Below are 20,105 nucleotides of genomic sequence, written 5' to 3' on the forward strand. Positions count from 1 at the left end.
ATGATTATGTTGTGCTCTGTGCAAAATTCTACCATGCGGCTTCCTCTTTCATTTCTTAGCCCCAATCCATATTCACCTACTACGTTTCCTTCTCTCCCTTTTCCTACACTCGAATTCCAGTCACCCATGACTATTAAATTTTCGTCTCCCTTCACTATCTGAACAATTTCTTTTATTTCATCATACATTTCTTCAATTTCTTCGTCATCTGCAGAGCTAGTTGGCATATAAACTTGTACTACTGTTGTAGGTGTGGGCTTCGTATCTACCTTGGCCACAATCATGCGTTCAGTATGCTGTTTGTAGTAGCTTACCCACATACCTATTTTGCTATTCATTATTAAACCTACTCCTGCTTTACCCCTATTTGATTTTGTGTTTATAACCCAGTAGTCACCTGACCAGAAGTCTTGTTCCTCCTGCCACCGAACTTCACTAATTCCCACTATATCTAACTTTAACCTATCCATTTCCCTCTTTAAATTTTCTAACCTACCTGCCTGATTAAGGGATCTGACATTCCACGCTCCAATCCGTAGAACGCCAGTTTTCTTTCTCCTGATAACGACATTCTCTTGAGTAGTCCCCGCCTGGAGATCCGAGTGGGAGACTATTTTACCTCCGGAATATGTTACCCAAGAGGACGCCATCGTCATTCAACCTACTAGTAGGCTCAACAAACTAGCAAGATGTTTAGCTACACATATGTTGGAGCACCAATATTAGAAACAATAAGTTTCAATGAGACAGCCTCTTTATGGACCTTAGGGAGGCCATATAATCTAGGTAGTACAGCACAGTAAGAATTAAGACTCTTGATAGTCTCCTGTGACAAAGAACTTTCCTTCTTTCTCTCAACACTCTTAGTAGGGCAGCACCGATTTTGCGATACACCGAATCAGAAAGTAGACACTGCATCTTTTGAATGTAATCATGCTTGTTCAAAACAAAACCGTGGCATTTCCCTTGTCCACTGGTAAAATAACAATATCAGGATCCATTCTGAGTGAACATAAAGCAGCCACATCAGCTGCTGTAATGTTACACCCATAAGATATTTGAACATTCAATTCGCCAGGAAAAGTTAAGGTCTCACATTGTTTACCTCTACGGGGAGGAAGTGTATAGTTGCTTGCGGATGTTGGATAAACTTTGCAGCAGTAGAGTAAGGTTGGAATGTGCATTATCGTTTTTATTGAGGTGTCGAAATCATAGTGTGGTTCCAACGTTTGCTAAGGTTGTGCATCATATTACTTCTCATGCCGCCAATCACATCAAGCTGCGTGTTGGTTTAGCTCTTGTTCATGAAAGGACCCACTATACTCACCGTCAATTAGATTTTGTTTCTAAGGAATTATTTCAGCTTCATTTAATGATGTGTCCAATGTTTCTGAATTTTCTTGGGATTGGGTGGATGGAGCCTCTTGGTCCCAGTCTAACTGGGAATTTCAATCTGTAACTGCTCATGATTCGGCAAAGTTTGAACGTTTGCTTGGCTCAGTGTCTAATTCTAATTTTAATTTTCGACGTTCTCTGATCAATCTCACAGAAAAAATGTTTGACGACACAGCTTTGTCCCTGCTGGGAAAAGATTTGAAATTCACACCAACGACTAAGAGTTTGCCAGTCATTGATTTTATTAGTTCTATTGAATAGGCTGTTTATAAAATACCTTTAGAGGCTGTGGAAGAGGTTAGGAGGGAAGCTTGTCGTGTGTTGACTGGAGCCCGTCCACCCAAGTGTAACATTACAGCAGCTGAGGCGGCTACGTTATGTTCACTCACAATGGATCCTGATATTGTTATTTACCTGCAGACAAGGGAAATACCACAGTTTTGTTGAACAAGCATGATTACATTCAAAAGATGCAGTGTCTACTTTCTGATTCGGCGTATCGCAGAATCAGAGCTGACCCTACTAAGAGTGTTGAGAGAAAGACTAATAACCTCCTGAAGAAAAGTTCTTTGTTAAAGGAGACTATCAAGAGTCTTAATTCTTACTGTGCTGTACCACCTAGATTATATGGCCTCCCTGAGGTCCATAAAGAGGTTGTCCCATTGAGGCCTATTGTTTCTAATATTGGTGCTCCAACATATCATGTAGCTATACATCTTGCTAGTTTGTTGAGCCCACTAGTAGGTAGGTGTGAACACCACATTAAGAACTCTGCAGATTTCTTACATCGATTGGAGGGATTACGTTTGAATGACTCTGATATTTTAGTCAGTTTTGAGTTGGTTTCCCCTTTCACTCATGTTCCTCTCTGATTCGTTGTAGCTAATTGAGGTTAAGTTTGACAATTTGTCAAACAAATGTGTTTTGTCATGTGCTGACTTCTACTTACTTTTTGTTCAATGGTCATTACTACAAACAGACTGATGGAGTGGCAATGGGAAGCCTGTTGTCACCTATTGTGGCCAATTGGTTTATGAAGGACTTTGAGGGACGTGCATTGGAGTCGGCGACCTTGAAACATGCGTCTTTTTTCAGAAATGTAGACAATACTTTTGTTGTTTGGCCTCATGGTAGTGAGAATTTAAACCAGTTTTTGGAACATCTGAATTCAATTCACCCGAATATTCAGTTCACTATGGAGGTGGAAAAGAATGGATGCCTTCCCTTCCATGAGGTGTTGGTCAGAAGGAAGACTTGATGGTATGTTGGGACATTCCGTTTATAGAAAGCCTACTCACACTGACTTGTATCTGTGAGCTGATAGTTGTCACCATCCAGCTCAGCGTGAAGGAGTAATTCGTATCTTGGTTCACAGGGCCCCCGTTATCTCAGGCCTTGAAAGTTTGGCAGCTGAGCTATCACATCTCGAAGTCACCTTTCGTCAGAATGGTTATAGTGAGAGGGAGATCAAATGTGCGTTATGCTATCACCCTTCTGTGCAACGGGTGAGTGACAATAGCAACGAAGTGGCACCTAAGTCTACAGCCTTTTCGCCTTACGCAGGAAGCATTTCCAACAGGATTGGCCGTATTATGCGGAAATATGATGTGAAATGTGTTTTTCGACCACCTTCTAAGATTAAGGCCCTGTTGGCGTCCGTAAAAGATGATCTTGGTTTGCATAAGGCTCGTGTCTACCGTATTCCTTGCGGTTGTGGCATGTCATATATTGGTCAGACAATCAGGACTGTGGAAGACCGGTGTATTGAGTATTGAACATAAGTGTCACACAAGCTTACAACAGCCGAGCAAATCCACTATTGCAGAACATTGCCTTGACACTGGTCATCCTATGGAATACAACAACACGGAGATTCTGGCTTGCACGTCCAGCTAATGGGATAGTGTTATTAAGGAAGCTGTTGAAATCAAACTATCAAGCAACCTTATAAACAGAGATGGTGGATTTTGTTTAAATGCTGCTTGGAATCCGGCTCTGTGTCTCATCAAAAAACAGGAGGACAGAATTAGTGCTACCTCACCTGTTGATTAATAGTCACTATTGATATTTCTGATGTTGGTTATCTTTGTTTGTGTTGACACTTGTTCTGTGTGTGGTATCTTCCTTATTTCTCCTTTGTGAACCGAGGTATTAAATTCCCTTGCACATTTCTGCCTCCTTGCATTTGTGCCTTGAGAATGGCAGGGTGTGCACCTGTTGAAATATCGGTGGTGGTCAACGTCACCCGGCAGCTAACCCGTAAGTTATTTGAACATTCAATTCACCGGGAAAAGTTAAGGTTTCACACTAACAAGCTGTCCATCCGCTGCTAAACTATGGCCAAGAGACATCTGGACTAACCAGTTGCTGGGCATGCAGCACAACATTATGTACTTGACTTTGACTGCTTCATAATCTGTACCATCTGGATTTCTTCCACCAACATCATCTTTTCTGAACTGTGCACGTGGAAAATCTCCCTGCATTGTAAACTTCACTAGTCCTTTCCTTCACCTGCCTAACATCTTCCCTGCTCTCATTCCAGTCCTACACATACCTTCTTTTCTGCCTGTGCACCTACATAGCCATTTATCTATCTCTACTTCTCTCCTATCATCTCTCCCCCTCCACTCACCATACCCCCCCCCCCCCCCTTTTCCAGGTTGCTCTGCTCCACACAGCCACCCAACACTTCACCTATCAACCCACACTATGCTGTCCCTGCAACATCCCTGCACTCTCCCATATGCAGCATTAGCATCTTTCCCCATCCCTACCCCCTACCATACTATCCCTCCCAGTCTTTCACCCCACATCTCTTCTGCAGCCCCACTTCTCACCCCAGCAAAGATGGATGCTCATCTCAGACACAGTTGGGTCTTAGCACATGATGACAACAATGGCTGGCTTAGTGTGTGTGTTTTGTTTCGTTTTGTCTATGACTGATGAAGAACTTAATCCGAAAGCTTATAATATCTAGTAGTCTTTTTGCAGTGTGTCTGTTTACCAGTAAATGCATCTTCTGTGTAGTGAACAGCATCTATCCTTTTCATATTGTTGTTATTCCATGCTGAATTTTCCTTGCTTGATTAAGTTAAAGGTTGGATCTAGATGGAAATAGGAATGAAGAATATTATAAAAGCAGCTTGTACATAAAGATAAGAATCTCCAAACTTTCAAGTGGTAGCTGATGTTGGATCAGCACTGCTTCAGAAGTTTACAGAGGTAACTTCCTCTACAACAGTGTTTCGTTTCAAGCAACTACTTGACCTGAGCTTATGCCCCAACCAATTGTGTCACATCTACCTCATTTTATACATCCTCTCCTCTTCCTTACCTGCCATCCTCATTGCTCCCATCATTTCTATGTTTTAATTATCTTCCCTTTCCATTTTTCATTCATGTTTTGAGGCTTTTCTGTTTCTCCCCTTCTGTTGAATGTTGTTTAACTACTTATTGTTGTTTATGTGCTTGTACATTTTTCATTCTCTGTTGCTGCCGATTTTTGCCTTGCCTTAAATTTGTAAGATGTTTCTTACCCCTGGGTTATAAAATCTCACCTCTACCATTTGCATAAAAAGAAAAGTCTTTCCTGCTTTCATCTCATCTTCTGCTACCATTTCATTGTTAGTTGATTTGTTATTCTGTTCTGATGTGTTTCCCTTGACTCAGGTGTATGAATGATTTTCCTGTGGAACTGCTGAATGTTACAATCTCTCTGGTTGTTCCTTCACCTTTGCCAGATGAAGGAACCCTTGGTTCCAAAAGGCAAAAAATGTATTATTTCTGTCATCACACGATAAACACAAGTTTTAAAAATTTTTTTCATAGAATCTTGTTTTCACATTTCATGATCAACTTTCTTCCATTAAAAAGGGAAGTGACATTGTAGTAGTATAGATTGTTCTCCTGTGACACAGTTTTAGTCCTGTAGTAGCTCTCCAGGAATGAGCTACGACTACTGCTTCTGTTGTTATCTTATGTTGTAATATGAAGATACACCATTTCACATTTCCAGCTCTCTAACACTGCAATAAGCTTAGTTACTTTGCAGTTCCATTACTTTGCTCAGTTTTGATCACACTACATGAAAGAAGGAGATAGCCAATTACACAATACAGAAAAATTAAGTCTCAAATTTTCAGAAAGAAGAAATTTCATTTTGAATCACAAATGAAAAGAATCAGTACTTATCCCTTATACTGCACAATGTGAAACATGATGGCATAGACTATAAAAAAATGAAAAGAAGCGTCAAATTATTCTCTTTGTTGCCTTCTGTATTTCCCTAAATCTTTTTGATTCTTATAATTTGTGTTAACATCTGAATTATCAGTACAGAGTATGCTACTGGCATATACACTCCTTTTGCTTCCTTAGATAAACATAAAACTTCATTTTAGTGTTATTTCATAATTATGCACATCCACTATTGTAATATGTTTCACAAACATTTGAAGATGTACACTTAGTCTGCTATCAAAAAACATTCCTGCTTGCAAGCTTACGGTATTGTCAACAGGAACTAAAGTGTTTGCTGCAGTAGAGAGAGAGGAGAATTTGTCTCATTTTGTTAATGAAAACATTCTGCCTGAGCAGCACTAGCGTTTCATAGACACAAAAGGGAATATTTTCCAAGAGAAACTTTAGGTGGTCAACTGGTGCTATTCTCATCCTGACTGGCATTCAAGTAGTGTCTGTATCAACAATAAACACAGCTGTCTACATCAATTGATCAACAAAATTTAACTAATATAGTCAGTATTTTCTTTAGTTTCATTTTACGTTCTGTTATACGTTCTTCTTTTTAATGCCACCCATTCAGATTTATGAACGACTTCAAGAAACTTTTTGGGATAAGATTTTATATACCTGGTCTTTTGAATGTAGTCTGTAGTATATAACTTAGTATTACATCTTTAGTACATATGTAAGTTACAAGAACTATTTTCTTCCTCTCCAAGGCTCCGAAGTCTCAGCATCAGGACTGGTGGATCAGGCCTGTTGCTGGTGGCAGGTAAATACCTGGATCAGTGGCTCTGCCCAAGCCATTGTTCACACATACCATCCATGACAAAATTCTGTTCTAATCTGCCACTTGAACCATGCAGCTTCCCTGCATCAATCTCTATTTCTGCCAGCAGGGATACTAAATCTCTACCCTCTGAAAAGGCGACAAAGGGCCAAAAATGGTCCAGGTTGAGCCATTACCTCTGTTGCAGGACTGGCAAGGGTGCAAGATTCCCCAGCAACAAATCAACCATCGAAGCATACCGACACATCTTGTTCTGCCAGACTGGTGGAAGACAGCAGAGCCTGGGGTGGTCAGGTAGGGGTGAGGACTGTGCCACTGGCAAGCCAGGGAAAGAGTGCACTGGTTCAAATTCCATGAGCTCCACAGTGGTAGGCATGGGAGATAGTCCCACTGTCTCTCTGTTCCACAGTCGAAGTAGGATGGTGTCGGGCACAGTGGGGGCAGTAGCGGATGAGGACGCTGTGAGAGTCTCTCACTGGAACACCACCAGCTGGCTTGGAGATGGAGGCGTTGAAGGTCCAGCAGGTCATGCCATCCCTGCTGCCAGCTGAAAGACCAGGCCCAGACTATTTTCATTGTCATCATTCTCTCAGACACTGATGATTGTCCCTATTCTCAATTACAAATACATTTCATGTGTTTCATAACAGCTGTAGTCATTGCAGTGCATGCATGTGTGTCCAAATGAACGTTAAATCATTCTTTTTAACAGCACAAGCAGTGTTTTGGGGACGAGATTTGTGATGAAGAAAGGCCTAACAATGGAAATTCCTCCTCAGTCTAGCTATCTTCATTGTCAGTTGTCTCTGACAGAAAATCAGCATCTGAGTCTAATAATTTGCTTACAGATTTGGTATAAGAATTCTCAATAATATATTAAATTTCTTCATTAGTGACACCCCACTAAGATGAATTAACTCCAAATTATTATTATGGTCAAGTAAAATACTGTCTAACTGATGACGCAAATAACAGCAACAACACATGAAACATGTTTGATAATTACGTGATAATATGAAGCATGCAAATCTATCTGACAATCCATATACCACCATTCAAGGCAGCAATTATTGACCAAAGAAAAATAGAATGCAATAAAACAGCAATATTCTAAAAAGAAGTTGAGCCATGTTTCAATTGACATCTCCCACTGTTCTATGTATAATTCATGAAATTATGAAAAGACAGAAAACTGTGGTACACCATTGTTGAAAGTAGAGGATTTTTAGAAAATCCAAACGGATTTATTTATCCCTGCTGCCTAGTTTTACAGGTCTGCAAAGGATCTATCAATGTGCTCTTTCTACCTATGCGCCGTCTTTTGTGTTTAGCGTGGAATTCCTTTGGACTCTTAATGTTAACACCCCCGCTTTTAATTTCACATAATAAATACCAAAGAAACCATTTGCAACAGAAAGGAATGGACATCCCTGAAAATAGCAGTCATGGAACTGGACAGACAAATTTGGGCACAAAGTGGCTGTGAAAAACTTTGGACAACAGAAGTAATACTTCAACTGAGAAACAAAAGGAAGGAAATACAAAAATGTCAGAAAAAGATAGGAACACAGCACTATAAGATACTTGGAAATGAAAGCAACAGGAAGGGAAAGAATCCAAAGCAAATTGACTGCAAAAAATGTGGGAAATCGAAAAGGAATGGTCATCAAGAGGGCAGATTTAGCATACAGAAAAGATTATTTTACTGTATGCTAAATCTGCCCTCCTGATGACCATTTCTTTTTGATTTCTCCAATTTTTGTGCAGTCTTTTTGCTTTAGCTTCTCTTGTCTTCCTATTGTTTTCATTACCAAGTGTCTTATATTGCTGTGTTCATATCTTTTTCTGACATTTTTGTATTTCCTTCCTTTTGTTTCTCAGTTGAAATATATCTTCTGTTGCCCAAAGTTTTTCACAGTTACTTTGTGCCTAAATTTGGCTGTCCAATTCCATGATTGCTGTTTTCAGGGATGTCCATTCCTTTCTGTCACAAGAGGTTTCTTTGGTATTTATTATTACAATATCTACAGTCTCAGAGAACTTCAAACACACATTGTTGTTCCTCAATACTTCAGTGGTCACTTTTTTGAGGCATGAATTTCTAAAACTTCTAGCTACTCTTCAGACTTAATTTAGTAATGTTTTTGTTTCTTCTTTTGCTGGTGCCTCTGTCAAAATTTCTAGTGATGTCTTTATTTCTTCCTGTCATCTTTTTTTTGCTTTCTTTTTCCTTTCATAAATATTTTCCTTTTATGATAGTTGAAAATTGTGGAAATCTGCGTGTCTAATTTTGTGGCTACATAGGCTCCAAAATTACAGTCGTAGTGTAAAAATTTAGCTAACGAATGATAGTCGCTCACCATTTTTCTAAGATGAAGAGAAAGATCTCATTTTCAGATTAGATTGACTGAGTTTCAGTAAACCTGTGAAACTGTTTGCAGAACAATTGCAACACTTAGTATGAAATTGTAAATATCTGAAGTGATTGTGTTACCATAACAGACAGAAGATAAGAATTGGGGATTATCAGTTTGAGGGACAGAACAGAAGAATTTAAACATTAGTGGCCAGAATGAATGGACTTTTCTATACTTAGAAATGGCTCTATAGTGCCTAGTACATGGAATCCAGAAAATGACAAAGATTAGTGTTTAATTCCTCATCGAATAGATGAGTCAAGCTAGCGTGTTTTAAAAACTGCAATAGGAGGATAACTGGTAAGAAAGAGCAGGCTAACTGACAGCCTATCAGTGTGAAAGGAGAGTAGGAAAATAAAAGAATTATATTTCAAAGTGGTAAGGACTTGTATATTTCAGAATATGAAAATAAATTTGAGTAGCAATATTGTATTTAAAAAATAGATGTGTTGAAGGTTATGAAGGTAATAGAAAATGACAGTAAATGATGTGGAAAGGATATCAGTGAGACATTACCTCATTTTAGAGCTCAAATTGAGAAAATCACAGTCCTGCTGAAATATTTTATTGAAGCATTTAAGTCCAGGCTGTTACTGAGTGATGAGGGTGTGCATCTAAGATTTTTTAAAGTAGGAGATGGAGACTGTCCAGACATGTTTGCAGACAAGATCGGTGGGATAGTTACAAGAGATCACAGCTGGAAAAATTCTTGATATGAATGTGTAAGAATTTGATACCAGAATAGATACATCTTCCACAGATATGTAGCTTCAGGGAAGAGAGCATTTGATATGAATGGGATGCTTGCTGCCAGCGTTTACGAGGTCTGTCTAAAAAGTATCCAGCCTTTGATTTCCCTCCACAAAATAGAGATGATAGTGCAGCACCTCTGTACACAGTAAAGGAAGAGACCTTTATGCGCATGTGTGAATTTTGTCCCCGCCTTCCGGCCTGTCAGTTCTGGGCTGTCAGTTGCTGCCTCTCGGTCACTGAGTGAGGTGCTACACAATGTGTCCATTGGATTACCGATTCTCTCAAGATGACTGAATGTGTTGAGCAAAGATATTGCATCAAATTTTGTCAAAAACTTGGTGATTCTCAAAGCGAAACAATTAATAAGATTCAGCAGGCATTTGGAGAAGATGTGATGGGTGTAACACAAATTAAGGAGTGGTTCACCCGATTCAAAAATGGCCGCACATCAGCAGAGAGTGACCAGTGTTCTGGCAGGTCCTGCTAGGAGTGCAACTGTTGTTGAGAGGGCACCAAATTTGGTGATGCAGATCATCATTTGACTGTGCAGGAGATTGCCCAAGAGGTTGGAGTGAGTAAATATTCTGCACATGCAATTTTGTGTGATGATTTGAACATGCACAGAGTGGCTGCGAAATACGTGCCCAAGTTGTTGTTGCTGGAGCAAAAAGACCTCCGTTTTGACATTGCACAGCACCTTCTGGACACCACTAACACTGTTCCTGGGTTTCTGAACACTGTGATAGCTGTAGATGAGTCATGGGTGTATGAGTATGACCCAGAAACAAAAAGACAATCATCACAATGGAAGCATCCTGAGTCTCCAAGGCCTAAGAAAGTGCAGCAGGTGCAAAGCAAAATCAAAGTGATGCTGACTGTCTTCTTTGATGTCTGTGGAATTGTGCATCATGAATACACACTGGAAGGACAAACAGTGACAAAGGAGTACTATCAAGGTGTTCTCCAGAGACTCCATGACGCAGTTCGGCACAAAAGACTAGACATGTGGATGGAAAAAAACTGGCAACTGCATGATGACAATTCCCCTGCACATTCATCCCACTTGATCCACAATTTCTTGGCCAAACATGGAATTACAGCCATTTGCCAACTTCCCTACTCTCCAGACATGTCTGGTTGTTTCCAAAATTGAAGACGCCACTGAAAGGATCCTGTTTTGAGAGTGGAGAAGAGATAATGCAGAACATGATGATGGAGCTGAACACCATTCCAAAAGAAGACTTCCAGAGGTGTTTCCAGCCGTGGAAGGATCGGTGGACTAAGTGTGTGCAAGCACAAGGGGTCTACTTTGAAGGGGATTAGGGTCTCAAACCTGTCAGGTATTCAAAATATTTTTTCTGGCCAAAGGTGGGATACTTTTTAGATAGCCCTAGTAGGTATTGTTGCTTGTTGGTTTGTTTCATGTAGATGTAAGTTTATAAGTGAAATTCAGTGAAGTAATCAGCCAGAAAGGTTACTTGGAGTTTGTAGAAGGATAAGAAAAAATTCAGTTGGGAAAAGGAGATCACCTATTTTCAGGAAACGGATGAGCTGTTTTTTTATCATGAGTCCATCCCACAAAGATTTCGTTAATGACTTTGTACCAAGACAAGGGGGTACACAACTTTGGAAGTCAACAAAAATATTTTTTATGTGGCACATGAAATGCTTGGAATAGGATGTGACATTCATGGTCTCATGGCAATGTTTTTTATATCTGTACATCAAAGGTGAAAAAGCCAAGGGTAAAAATAAAACTGGCTAGTGAATGAAAGTTCTGTTTGGAGACTTTCAGGTGAATATTGTGAGAGGTAATGTCAAGGTGCTGAGAAACTATGTTTATATGGTGGCTTGTAAAGAAGCAGTCACATTAGAAAAAAATTATGTGCTTTAAGCCATAGTAAAACTTTCATGTTGTCTAATGACTATCAGGTTTGGTACCAAGTACCGTCGTCAGGTTATTGCCTGGTGCAGTCATCTAGCTTGCTTACCCAAGTAGGTGTGTATATGACACACCTATCTGAGCAGGCAAGCTAGATTACTGCACGCCAGAGGATGACCTGATGATGGTACTTGGTACTGAAACCAGAATCATTTGACAAAATAAAAATATGAAGATAGACCACTTTTCCGAAGATAGACCACTTTTCCGAAGATAGACCACTTTTCCTGATTGTATAGGTGGTTGTTCCAACTGACAGTATGTTTGGAATGTGTAAGAGATTGCATCAGTGGTGATAAGACAGTTAGTTGGTGGGAAGAGGAAGAGGACGGGAGTGAGTTTGAACTGCTCCGCTTCCTGCTAAGTCCTGCCTCATTTTTACTGTCACCTATCCCACCTACCATATGCTACTGACAAAGCATGCAGCATACAGCTTTAATGGAACATCACATCCAGAACTACTTATGCTATCAGCTGATGCATTTACTAAATGACTTTTTACACAAAAGACACAAAGATTGGGGTTGACACCCTCACAACATATGGTCATCAGAACACATCTGAAGCCTGAATAATGAAAGGTTGGGGAAGGAAATTTTCTGTTCCATTTGAAAGTCATCATCCCACATGTGCCTCTTTAAGCAATGTAGGTAATTCGTGAATAACCTAAATCTGTATTGAAAACTTATTTGAAATGCCTTTCTCTCAAAAGTGAGTCCCGTGTCCGACCACTGCACCTGCCTGTTCCTTCCCCATCAGCCCCACCCCCATCCCCCTCCCCTGCCTTTTGAGTCTGATATTATCAAACTGACAAAGTCCAGTAATGAACACAAACTGTTCATCTTGAGAACATCCATTACCTGATTGCTTAACAAGTACAACAGGATGACTCAAGAATCCTGATGGCTGCTGTGTCTCACAATCCATTTGGATTCTCTCATCTAATGTCAGATCCCCTTGTCTCCAGTTACAGATTTTCTCCAGTTACAGATTTTCTCCAGTATATTTCCCAGTTATTTTGTCTTCCTAGACCTAACCACATTAAGGTACATACATACTAGGTTATTGGAAATGGAAATGCCATGTGGCTAGGGCCTCCCGTTGGGTAGTCTGTTTGCCTGGAGCAAGTCTTTTGAGTTGACGCCACTTCAGCGACTTGCGACCCAGCGGGGAATTGAACCTAGGCTATTAGGCATGACATTCTGTTACTCTGAGCACTTAGCTACCAGGGGCAGACACTAGGTCAATTAAGGCCAACAAATGACAGAGACTGGATTTGGCCAAACATGGGTTGCCAGTGCATTGATATTTCACTTGTCATCCACTCCAATGGAAGAGCTCGGGGTCAAGGGATTCAGCCATGTTGAATCGAAGTTGGCTTTGATAACTTGCTGACTTTGATCCAGTTGCGTAATTGTTACAAAGTAGTGTTTCAGTTACAATTTCACTGGCTGATATTATTGGGAAAGAAGAGGATTTAGCAGTCATTGCAAGTGCAGCATTTATTTTACTGCAAGAAGCTGATCATCAGGAAAAGAAGAAGAAATGACAGTGATAGACACCTCTCTTTTAAATGAGTAGGCAGCTGTGTGGTTGAACAAGCTTGATGTCTGACTTTAAAGCTGAAAAGGAATGTGGGCTATTTCAGAATTTTTTCCCTAATGAACACAATGGATTTTGGATTGGTACTGAGTTGTGTAGGCCCTAAAATTTCCAAATATAACATCTCTTTTATGAGAGCTGTACCTGCAGCAGAAGGTTAATAGTCACTCCCAATTTTTTTGTTTTTCTTTATCATTTCTGGCCAAGAGATGTCAGTAAAGACACAACTTTCTTTTTCACACCATGCATATCACTTTCTAATATCTAAGTTATTTTCCTCCAAGCGTTTCAGTTTGTTTTTATATTTGCAGCTTGTAGGGGGCTTCCTTCCATAATAAAACTCTCTCAGCTTCAGTGCCCTCTCCATATTCCACTCTATACTCTAGTATTCTTAAACAGAATAAATATGCACCTTTAGTGAGAGCAGGCAATGCCTGCAGGGGAAATGATGACTGTTTAAATTAACTTTTTCATGACAGCCATAAATCACACTCAGAAGTTCTGTTAACTGTTTTGCTCTTGAATTTAATGGCGAACTACTGTAGTTGAAACTGTAAATTCCAAATATCATCGTGATGTTCTTGATAAAGAGTGAAACCAGTCAATAAAACAAACTAAGCGTGACATGTGGCTGTCCAGAAAAACTTAAATACTCACCCATTCTAGAAGAACGACAAATTGCTACTGAACCAATGTACATCCAACCCAACATCCACAGGAGGGGAGAGGTCGTAGTGCTAACCAACCACCAATGCTTTGATGTTACCACCAACACAACAAACTGCAACCAACATCAGTGGCTTCATTGCCACTAATTTGCTGCTTGTACACACTATACAAGTCTTGGCCAACAAAGCAGTTGGCTGTCGTTTGCTGCCCTTTGCTGACCTTCATTGGCCTAGTATGCATGCTCCTTTAGTCATATTTATTGTTTTATTTATCATCCATACCCCTACCCCAATCAGACAACCCATTATCTAATACTTCAATTGTATCACATATTTCACTTGCCATTTTCTTTTCTTCCTCTACATCCATCTTTATTCTTTACTACACCCAAACCTTCTGTCAACTCTGTACTGAAACTGGCTCAGTGCTTACTCCATTTTATCAGATGGCTTGAAATTTCACAGTATATGCAGTAAAACTATGTCAATAGAAAACTGTATCATGTATGATTTAACTTCCAAAATATGAACATTTGAATGACACCTGTTTTATTTTAGGTAATGTGCATGCAGTACTGGCCTGCTGCAAAGGATAAACCAGAAGTGTATGGACAAATATCCGTGTCTGTTGTGAAGGAAGAGGAGTTGGCCAATTTCCACATCAGGACTTTCAAGCTTGTCAGAAAAGCTGAAGGAATGGTGAGTTATGACATTAAATGCTTGCTCCATCCCCATTCCAGAAATCTTGTATAGTAAGTTATAACATTCACTTATTCTGGTAAATTTTCAAGATATTATTTGAACCAGTAACTTTGAAGACTGTTGTACCTGCAGGTTTGAGAAATTCCTGTGAAAGATGGAAATATTTTCATGAACAACTAAGTCAAATAGTTTAAATGTGATCTCAAGAGTGATGGTAAAGCTCCTAGTCTTCCTAGTACAAAATATAATCTCTTACAAAAGTTAGCAAACAATTAAGTGTTTGAACATTAGCATCTTTAAAGAACTACTACTCTTTCATTAATATGCAAGTGACAAATTTTGCAACGAACACTTAATACAAATTAAATATTGTTTTCCAAGTTGTGTTTATATCATACTGTTGAGAGCATTGTGTTCATGTGTCACTGCAATTTTATGAAGCTATTTTGTAACTTGAATCACAGCTAAAACACTGTGGATGAGTTCTGGACTAGTGAGCAATGACACTGTGGCTGAAGTGTCATAAATATGTTAAGTACAGAGTACATATGCATGCTAATATTATTATGGCTTCTTCAGTGTTAGTTTTGTAATTGCTGGGAACTGTTTTTTCACCATCAGTCTTGTGACTGGTTTGATGCAGCCTGCCACTAACTTCTCCCCTGTGCCAATCTCTTCACCTCAGAGTAGCACTTGTAGCCTACATCCTTAATTACCTGCTGGATATGTTCCAATCTCTGTCTTCCTCTACAGTTTTTGCCCTCTACAGCTCCCTCTAGTACCACGGAAGTCAGTCCCTGATGTCTTAACAGATGTTCTATCATCCTGTCCCTTCTCCTTGTCAGTGTTTTCCACATATTTCTTTCCTTTCCGATTCTGCGCAGAACTGCCTCATTCCTTACGTAATCAGTCCATCAAATTTTCAACATCCATCTGTAGCATCTCAATTCTTCAATTCTCTTCTGTTTTTTTCCTACAGTCCATGTTTCACTACCATACAATGATTTGCTCCAAATGTATATTCTCAGAAATTTCTTCCTCTAATTAGTGCCTATGTTTGATTGTAGTAGACTTCTCTTGGCCAGGAAAGCCCTTTTTGCCAGTGCTAGTCTGCTTTTGATGTCCACCTTGTTCTGTCCATCATCGGTTATTCCTTAACTTCATCTACTACGTAACCATCAATCCTGGTGTTAAGTTTCTCGCTGTTCTCATTTCTGCTTTTTCTCATTACTTTCATCTTTCTTCGATTTACTCTCAGTCCATATTCTGTACTCATTAGACTGCCCATACCATTCAGCAGATTATGTAATTCTTCTTCACATTCACTCAGGATAGCAGTGTCATCAGTGAATCATATCATTGATATCCTTTCATCTTTAATTTTAACTCCACTTCTGAATCTTTCTTTTATTTCCATCATTGCTTCTTCGATGTACAGATTGAACAGTAGGGGTGAAAGACTACATCCCTGTATTACACTCTTTTTAATTTGAGCATTTTGTTCCTTGTTATCCATTCTTATTATTCCCTCTTGTTCCTGTACATATTGTATATTACCTGTCTCTCCCTATATTTTAACCATGTTTTTCTCAGAATTTCGAAAATTTTGCACCATTTTACGTTGTCGAACACTTCTTCTAGGTCTACAAATCCTATGAATGTGTCTTGATTTTTCTTTAGTCTTGCTTCAATTATCATTTGCAACATCAGAATTGCTTCTCTGGTGCCTTTACCGTTCCTAAAGCCAAACTGATAGTTATCTAACACAGCCTCAGTTTTCTTTTCCATTCTTCTGTATATTATTATTGTCAGGAACTTGGATGCATGAGCTGATTGTGTGATCATTCTTGCGCTTGTCAGCTCTTGCAGTCTTCAGAATTGTGTGGATGATATTTTTCTGAAAGTCAGATGGTATAATGCCAGACTCCTACATGCTACACACCAACATGAATGGTTGTTTTATTGCCACTTCCCCTAATGTTTTTAGAAAGTCTGATGGAATGGTATCGGTTCCTTCTGCCTTATTTGATCCTAAGTCCTCCAAAGCTCTTTTAAATTCTGATTCTAATACTGGGTCCCCTATATCTTCTAAATCGACTCCTGTTTCCTCTTCTATCATATCAGACAAATCTCCCCCCTCATAGAGGCCTTCCATGTACTCTTCCCACCTATCTGCTCTCTCCTCTACACTCTTAATGTTTCCAACCTTGGTTTCCAAAGGTTCTTTCACTTTTCTATATGCTGAATCAGTCCTTCTATCATTTCTTTTTCGATTTCTTCACATTTTTCTTGCTGCCATTTCGCCTTAGCTTCCCTGCACTTCCAATTCATTTCATTCCTCAGCGACTTGTATTTCTGTATTCCTGAATTTCCCTTAACATTTTTGTACTTACTGCCTTCTTTCATCCATCAACTGACGTATTTCTTCTGTTACCTGTAGTTTCTTTGCAGTTACTTTCTTTGTACTTGTGTTTTTCTTTCCAGCTTCTGTGATTGTTCTTTTTAGAGATGTCCATTCCTCTTCAACTGTACTGCCTACTGGACTATTCTTTATTGCTGTATCTACAACCTTAGAGAACTTCAAGTGTATCTCATCATTCCTTAGTACTTCCATATTGCACTTCTTTGCATATTGATTCTTTCTGACTAATCTCTTCAACTTCAGCCTGCTCTACATCACTACTGCATTGTGATCTGAGTCTGTATCTGCTCCTGGGTACACCTTACAATCCAGTATCTGATTTTGGAATCTCTGTTTGACCATGATGTAATGCAACTGTAATTTTCTCTTATAACCCAGCCTTTTCAAAGTATACCTCCTCCTCTTGTGATTCTTGAAGAGTATTCACTATTACTAGCCTCTCATTCCTTGCCCAAGCCCATATTCTCCTGTAACTTTTCCTCCTACTCCTTCCCCTACAACTGCATTCCAGTCCCACATGACAGTTAGATTTTCCTCTCCCTTACGTACTGAATTATCCTATCCTAATGTACTTTCTCTATCTCTTCATCCTCAGCTTGTGACGTCGGCATGTATACCTGAACTATTGTTGTCGGTTTTGGTTTGCTGTCAGTTCTGATAAGAATAGCCCTGTCACTGAACTGTTTACAGTAACACACTCTCCGCCCTACCTTCCTATTCATAATGAACCCTGCTTCCGTTACACCATATTCTGCTGCTGTTGATATTACCCTACACTCATCTGCCCAGAAAGACTTGTCTTCTTTCCATTTCACTTCACTGACCCGTACATTATCTAGATTGAGCCTTCACTTTTCCGCTTTCAGTTTTTCTAGCTTTCCTAGCACATTCAAGCTATTTCCATGTATACCATTAAGGTGTTGGTGGAACTCTAGCAGTTTGGCCCTGCCATGTGGCCAAACTACAAATATCAAATTTACCATGGAGATAGAAGAGAATGGAAGCTTACCCTTTCTGAATATCCTGGTCACAAGAAACATGAACGGCATGCTGGGACACACGGTGTACAGAAAGAAAACACACACAGACCTCTATCTTAATGCCAACAGCTGCCACCACCCAGCGCAACGCAATTCTGTACTCAACACCTTGGTGCACAGGGCCAAGGCCATCTGTGATAAGACAAGTTTGCCAGGAGAATTGCAACACCTAAAGAAAAATGGATACAGTGACACACAAATAAGGAGAGCTCTGAAGACTGACCACAAGAAGAGAGAAGAGAGACCGGATGAAGACGAAGCAATGGGCTGTCCATTCTTGCCATATGTGGGTCCTCCAATGGTCAAGATCGTGAGAATTCTCAAGAAACATAAAGTGAAGACAATTTTCAGTGCAGCGGTAAAAATCAAAGACCCTCTCGGTTCAACCAAGGATCCACTAGATCGGATGCGAATGTGGGATGCAATATATAGGACAGACACAGTGTTGCATCTCACAGTGCTGCAATGAACACATCAGTCATGTACGCTTAGATCAGACCAACAAATCTGCTGTGGCGGAACATAGTATTGACGAGAAGCACACCTTCGATTTCAAGGACACAAAGAAAATATGCAGTACAAACGGATTTTTGGACTCAGTAATCAAAGAGTCCATAGAAATATGGTTACACGACAACCTAATCAACCGCGACAGTGGCTGTCATCTCAGCACGGCTTGGGAGCCTGCAATCAAGAAAATCAGAGATGAACGTTCCGTTCCACCAAGGACCACAGACAGAGCAGACAGAGAGAGATGCCGGGACACAAACCCCGCACACGCGTCCACCTCACCACCGGCCGCTCCAGGCGCATCGGGCGATTCCGTGGGCACATGACTGGCCGGCAACGGGAAGCAGAGAGCAGTCCAGCAGAGATATCAGTCTGCAACCGACAATATCCTGACACTCCACCTGAAGATAATGGAGACGCATTCCATCAAAATGTCGCTACGAGAAGACAATGATATTTAACTGACGAAGAAAGCCTGCACACACATTTAGCCAGTTAAGTTGTGGTCATTCCTATATAAAATGCTGAGCAGTGAACCAAATTAGTTGATAAACAATGTGTATTTCAAAAATTGCTCTGTCTTTGATATTGTAGGATTTACCTGTGGTGGAACTGGAGTGGGTGTTGTTGGGTGAGTGTAAGGAGCAGGTTGTACAATGGGGATGATTGCGTAGTTAACAGCCTTTGGATAGGGGTAATGATTTTGGAATGTCATAATGTTTGACTAAGATGTTACGAAGGTTAAGAGGGCAGTAGTAGACAGCAGTGGATGCTGTGAGGAGGGTATCAGGAACAGATCATCTCACTTCAGGGTTTGACTTGAGACAGTCCTGGCCTTGGTGGAGAAAATTATTGATCTATTCAAGTCTTAGGTGGTACTGGGTGATAAGAGGTTCTCCAGTTCCCCCCCCCCCCCCCCCCCCCCCCCCCAATTTGGAACTGTATTAATGGGAAATTGAGAAAAGGCTACTGTCTGGGAACTTTATTTGTCAGTAAGATCTGTTGGTTAGTTGTGGGAGAGGAAAAACTTGGAAGAGATTGTTAGTGTAGGTACCTGGGGGAGGGGGGTGTTTCACTGGTGGAGCAGATGTGTTTGCCATAGATGCGTAGGCTGTAGGGAAGGGAGAATTTGTGGCAGGGTTGGAAGGTGTCACAGTGTAGGTATTTTTGCTAATAAATTGACTTTATACAGACTGATGTTTAGATGCAGGCATCAGAGAGGTGTAGATCAACATCAAGGAAGGCAGCTGCACAGCAGTTTATGTAGGTGTTACCACAACTAAATTGACTGAAAACATAATGAGAATAGAAGAAATAAGAGACAACCACACCCAGTTGCTACACATGTTCTCCAGCAGTGGAAGTCAACCTGGTTCGTACCACCCACTAATGAGCATTCCAACTTCATGGTGGGTGGCAGACAGTATAGATTTTAAAAACATTTTCATTAGCTTGTCATAAAAATTTTAATTTAAATTGTTTGGTAAGTAGTTATTATTAAATGCTTTAACTTGATGTAACTCTGCTATACAATTTTATAAAGTTAAATTCCTTCCTACCTTATAAATCTTATTGCTGTGGAACAAGTGGGTGGTTGGAAAATTTTGCTGCTAACAATG

General features: G+C 40.1%; 1 protein-coding gene across 1 annotated transcript in view; it reads left to right on the top strand.

Moving 5' to 3' along the window:
* The window catches only part of LOC124615859 (receptor-type tyrosine-protein phosphatase kappa), a 722,136-nt gene that overhangs the window by 478,987 nt on the left and 223,044 nt on the right, over positions 1 to 20,105 (top strand). Inside the window, exon 5 of the mRNA XM_047144018.1 lies at positions 14,371 to 14,511. Within this exon, the coding sequence (XP_046999974.1) occupies positions 14,371 to 14,511 (141 nt within the window). The remainder of the gene's footprint in view (positions 1 to 14,370; positions 14,512 to 20,105) is intronic.

The sequence above is a fragment of the Schistocerca americana genome, chromosome 5 (assembly GCF_021461395.2).
Source record: "Schistocerca americana isolate TAMUIC-IGC-003095 chromosome 5, iqSchAmer2.1, whole genome shotgun sequence".
NCBI classification, from domain to species: Eukaryota; Metazoa; Arthropoda; class Insecta; order Orthoptera; family Acrididae; genus Schistocerca; species Schistocerca americana.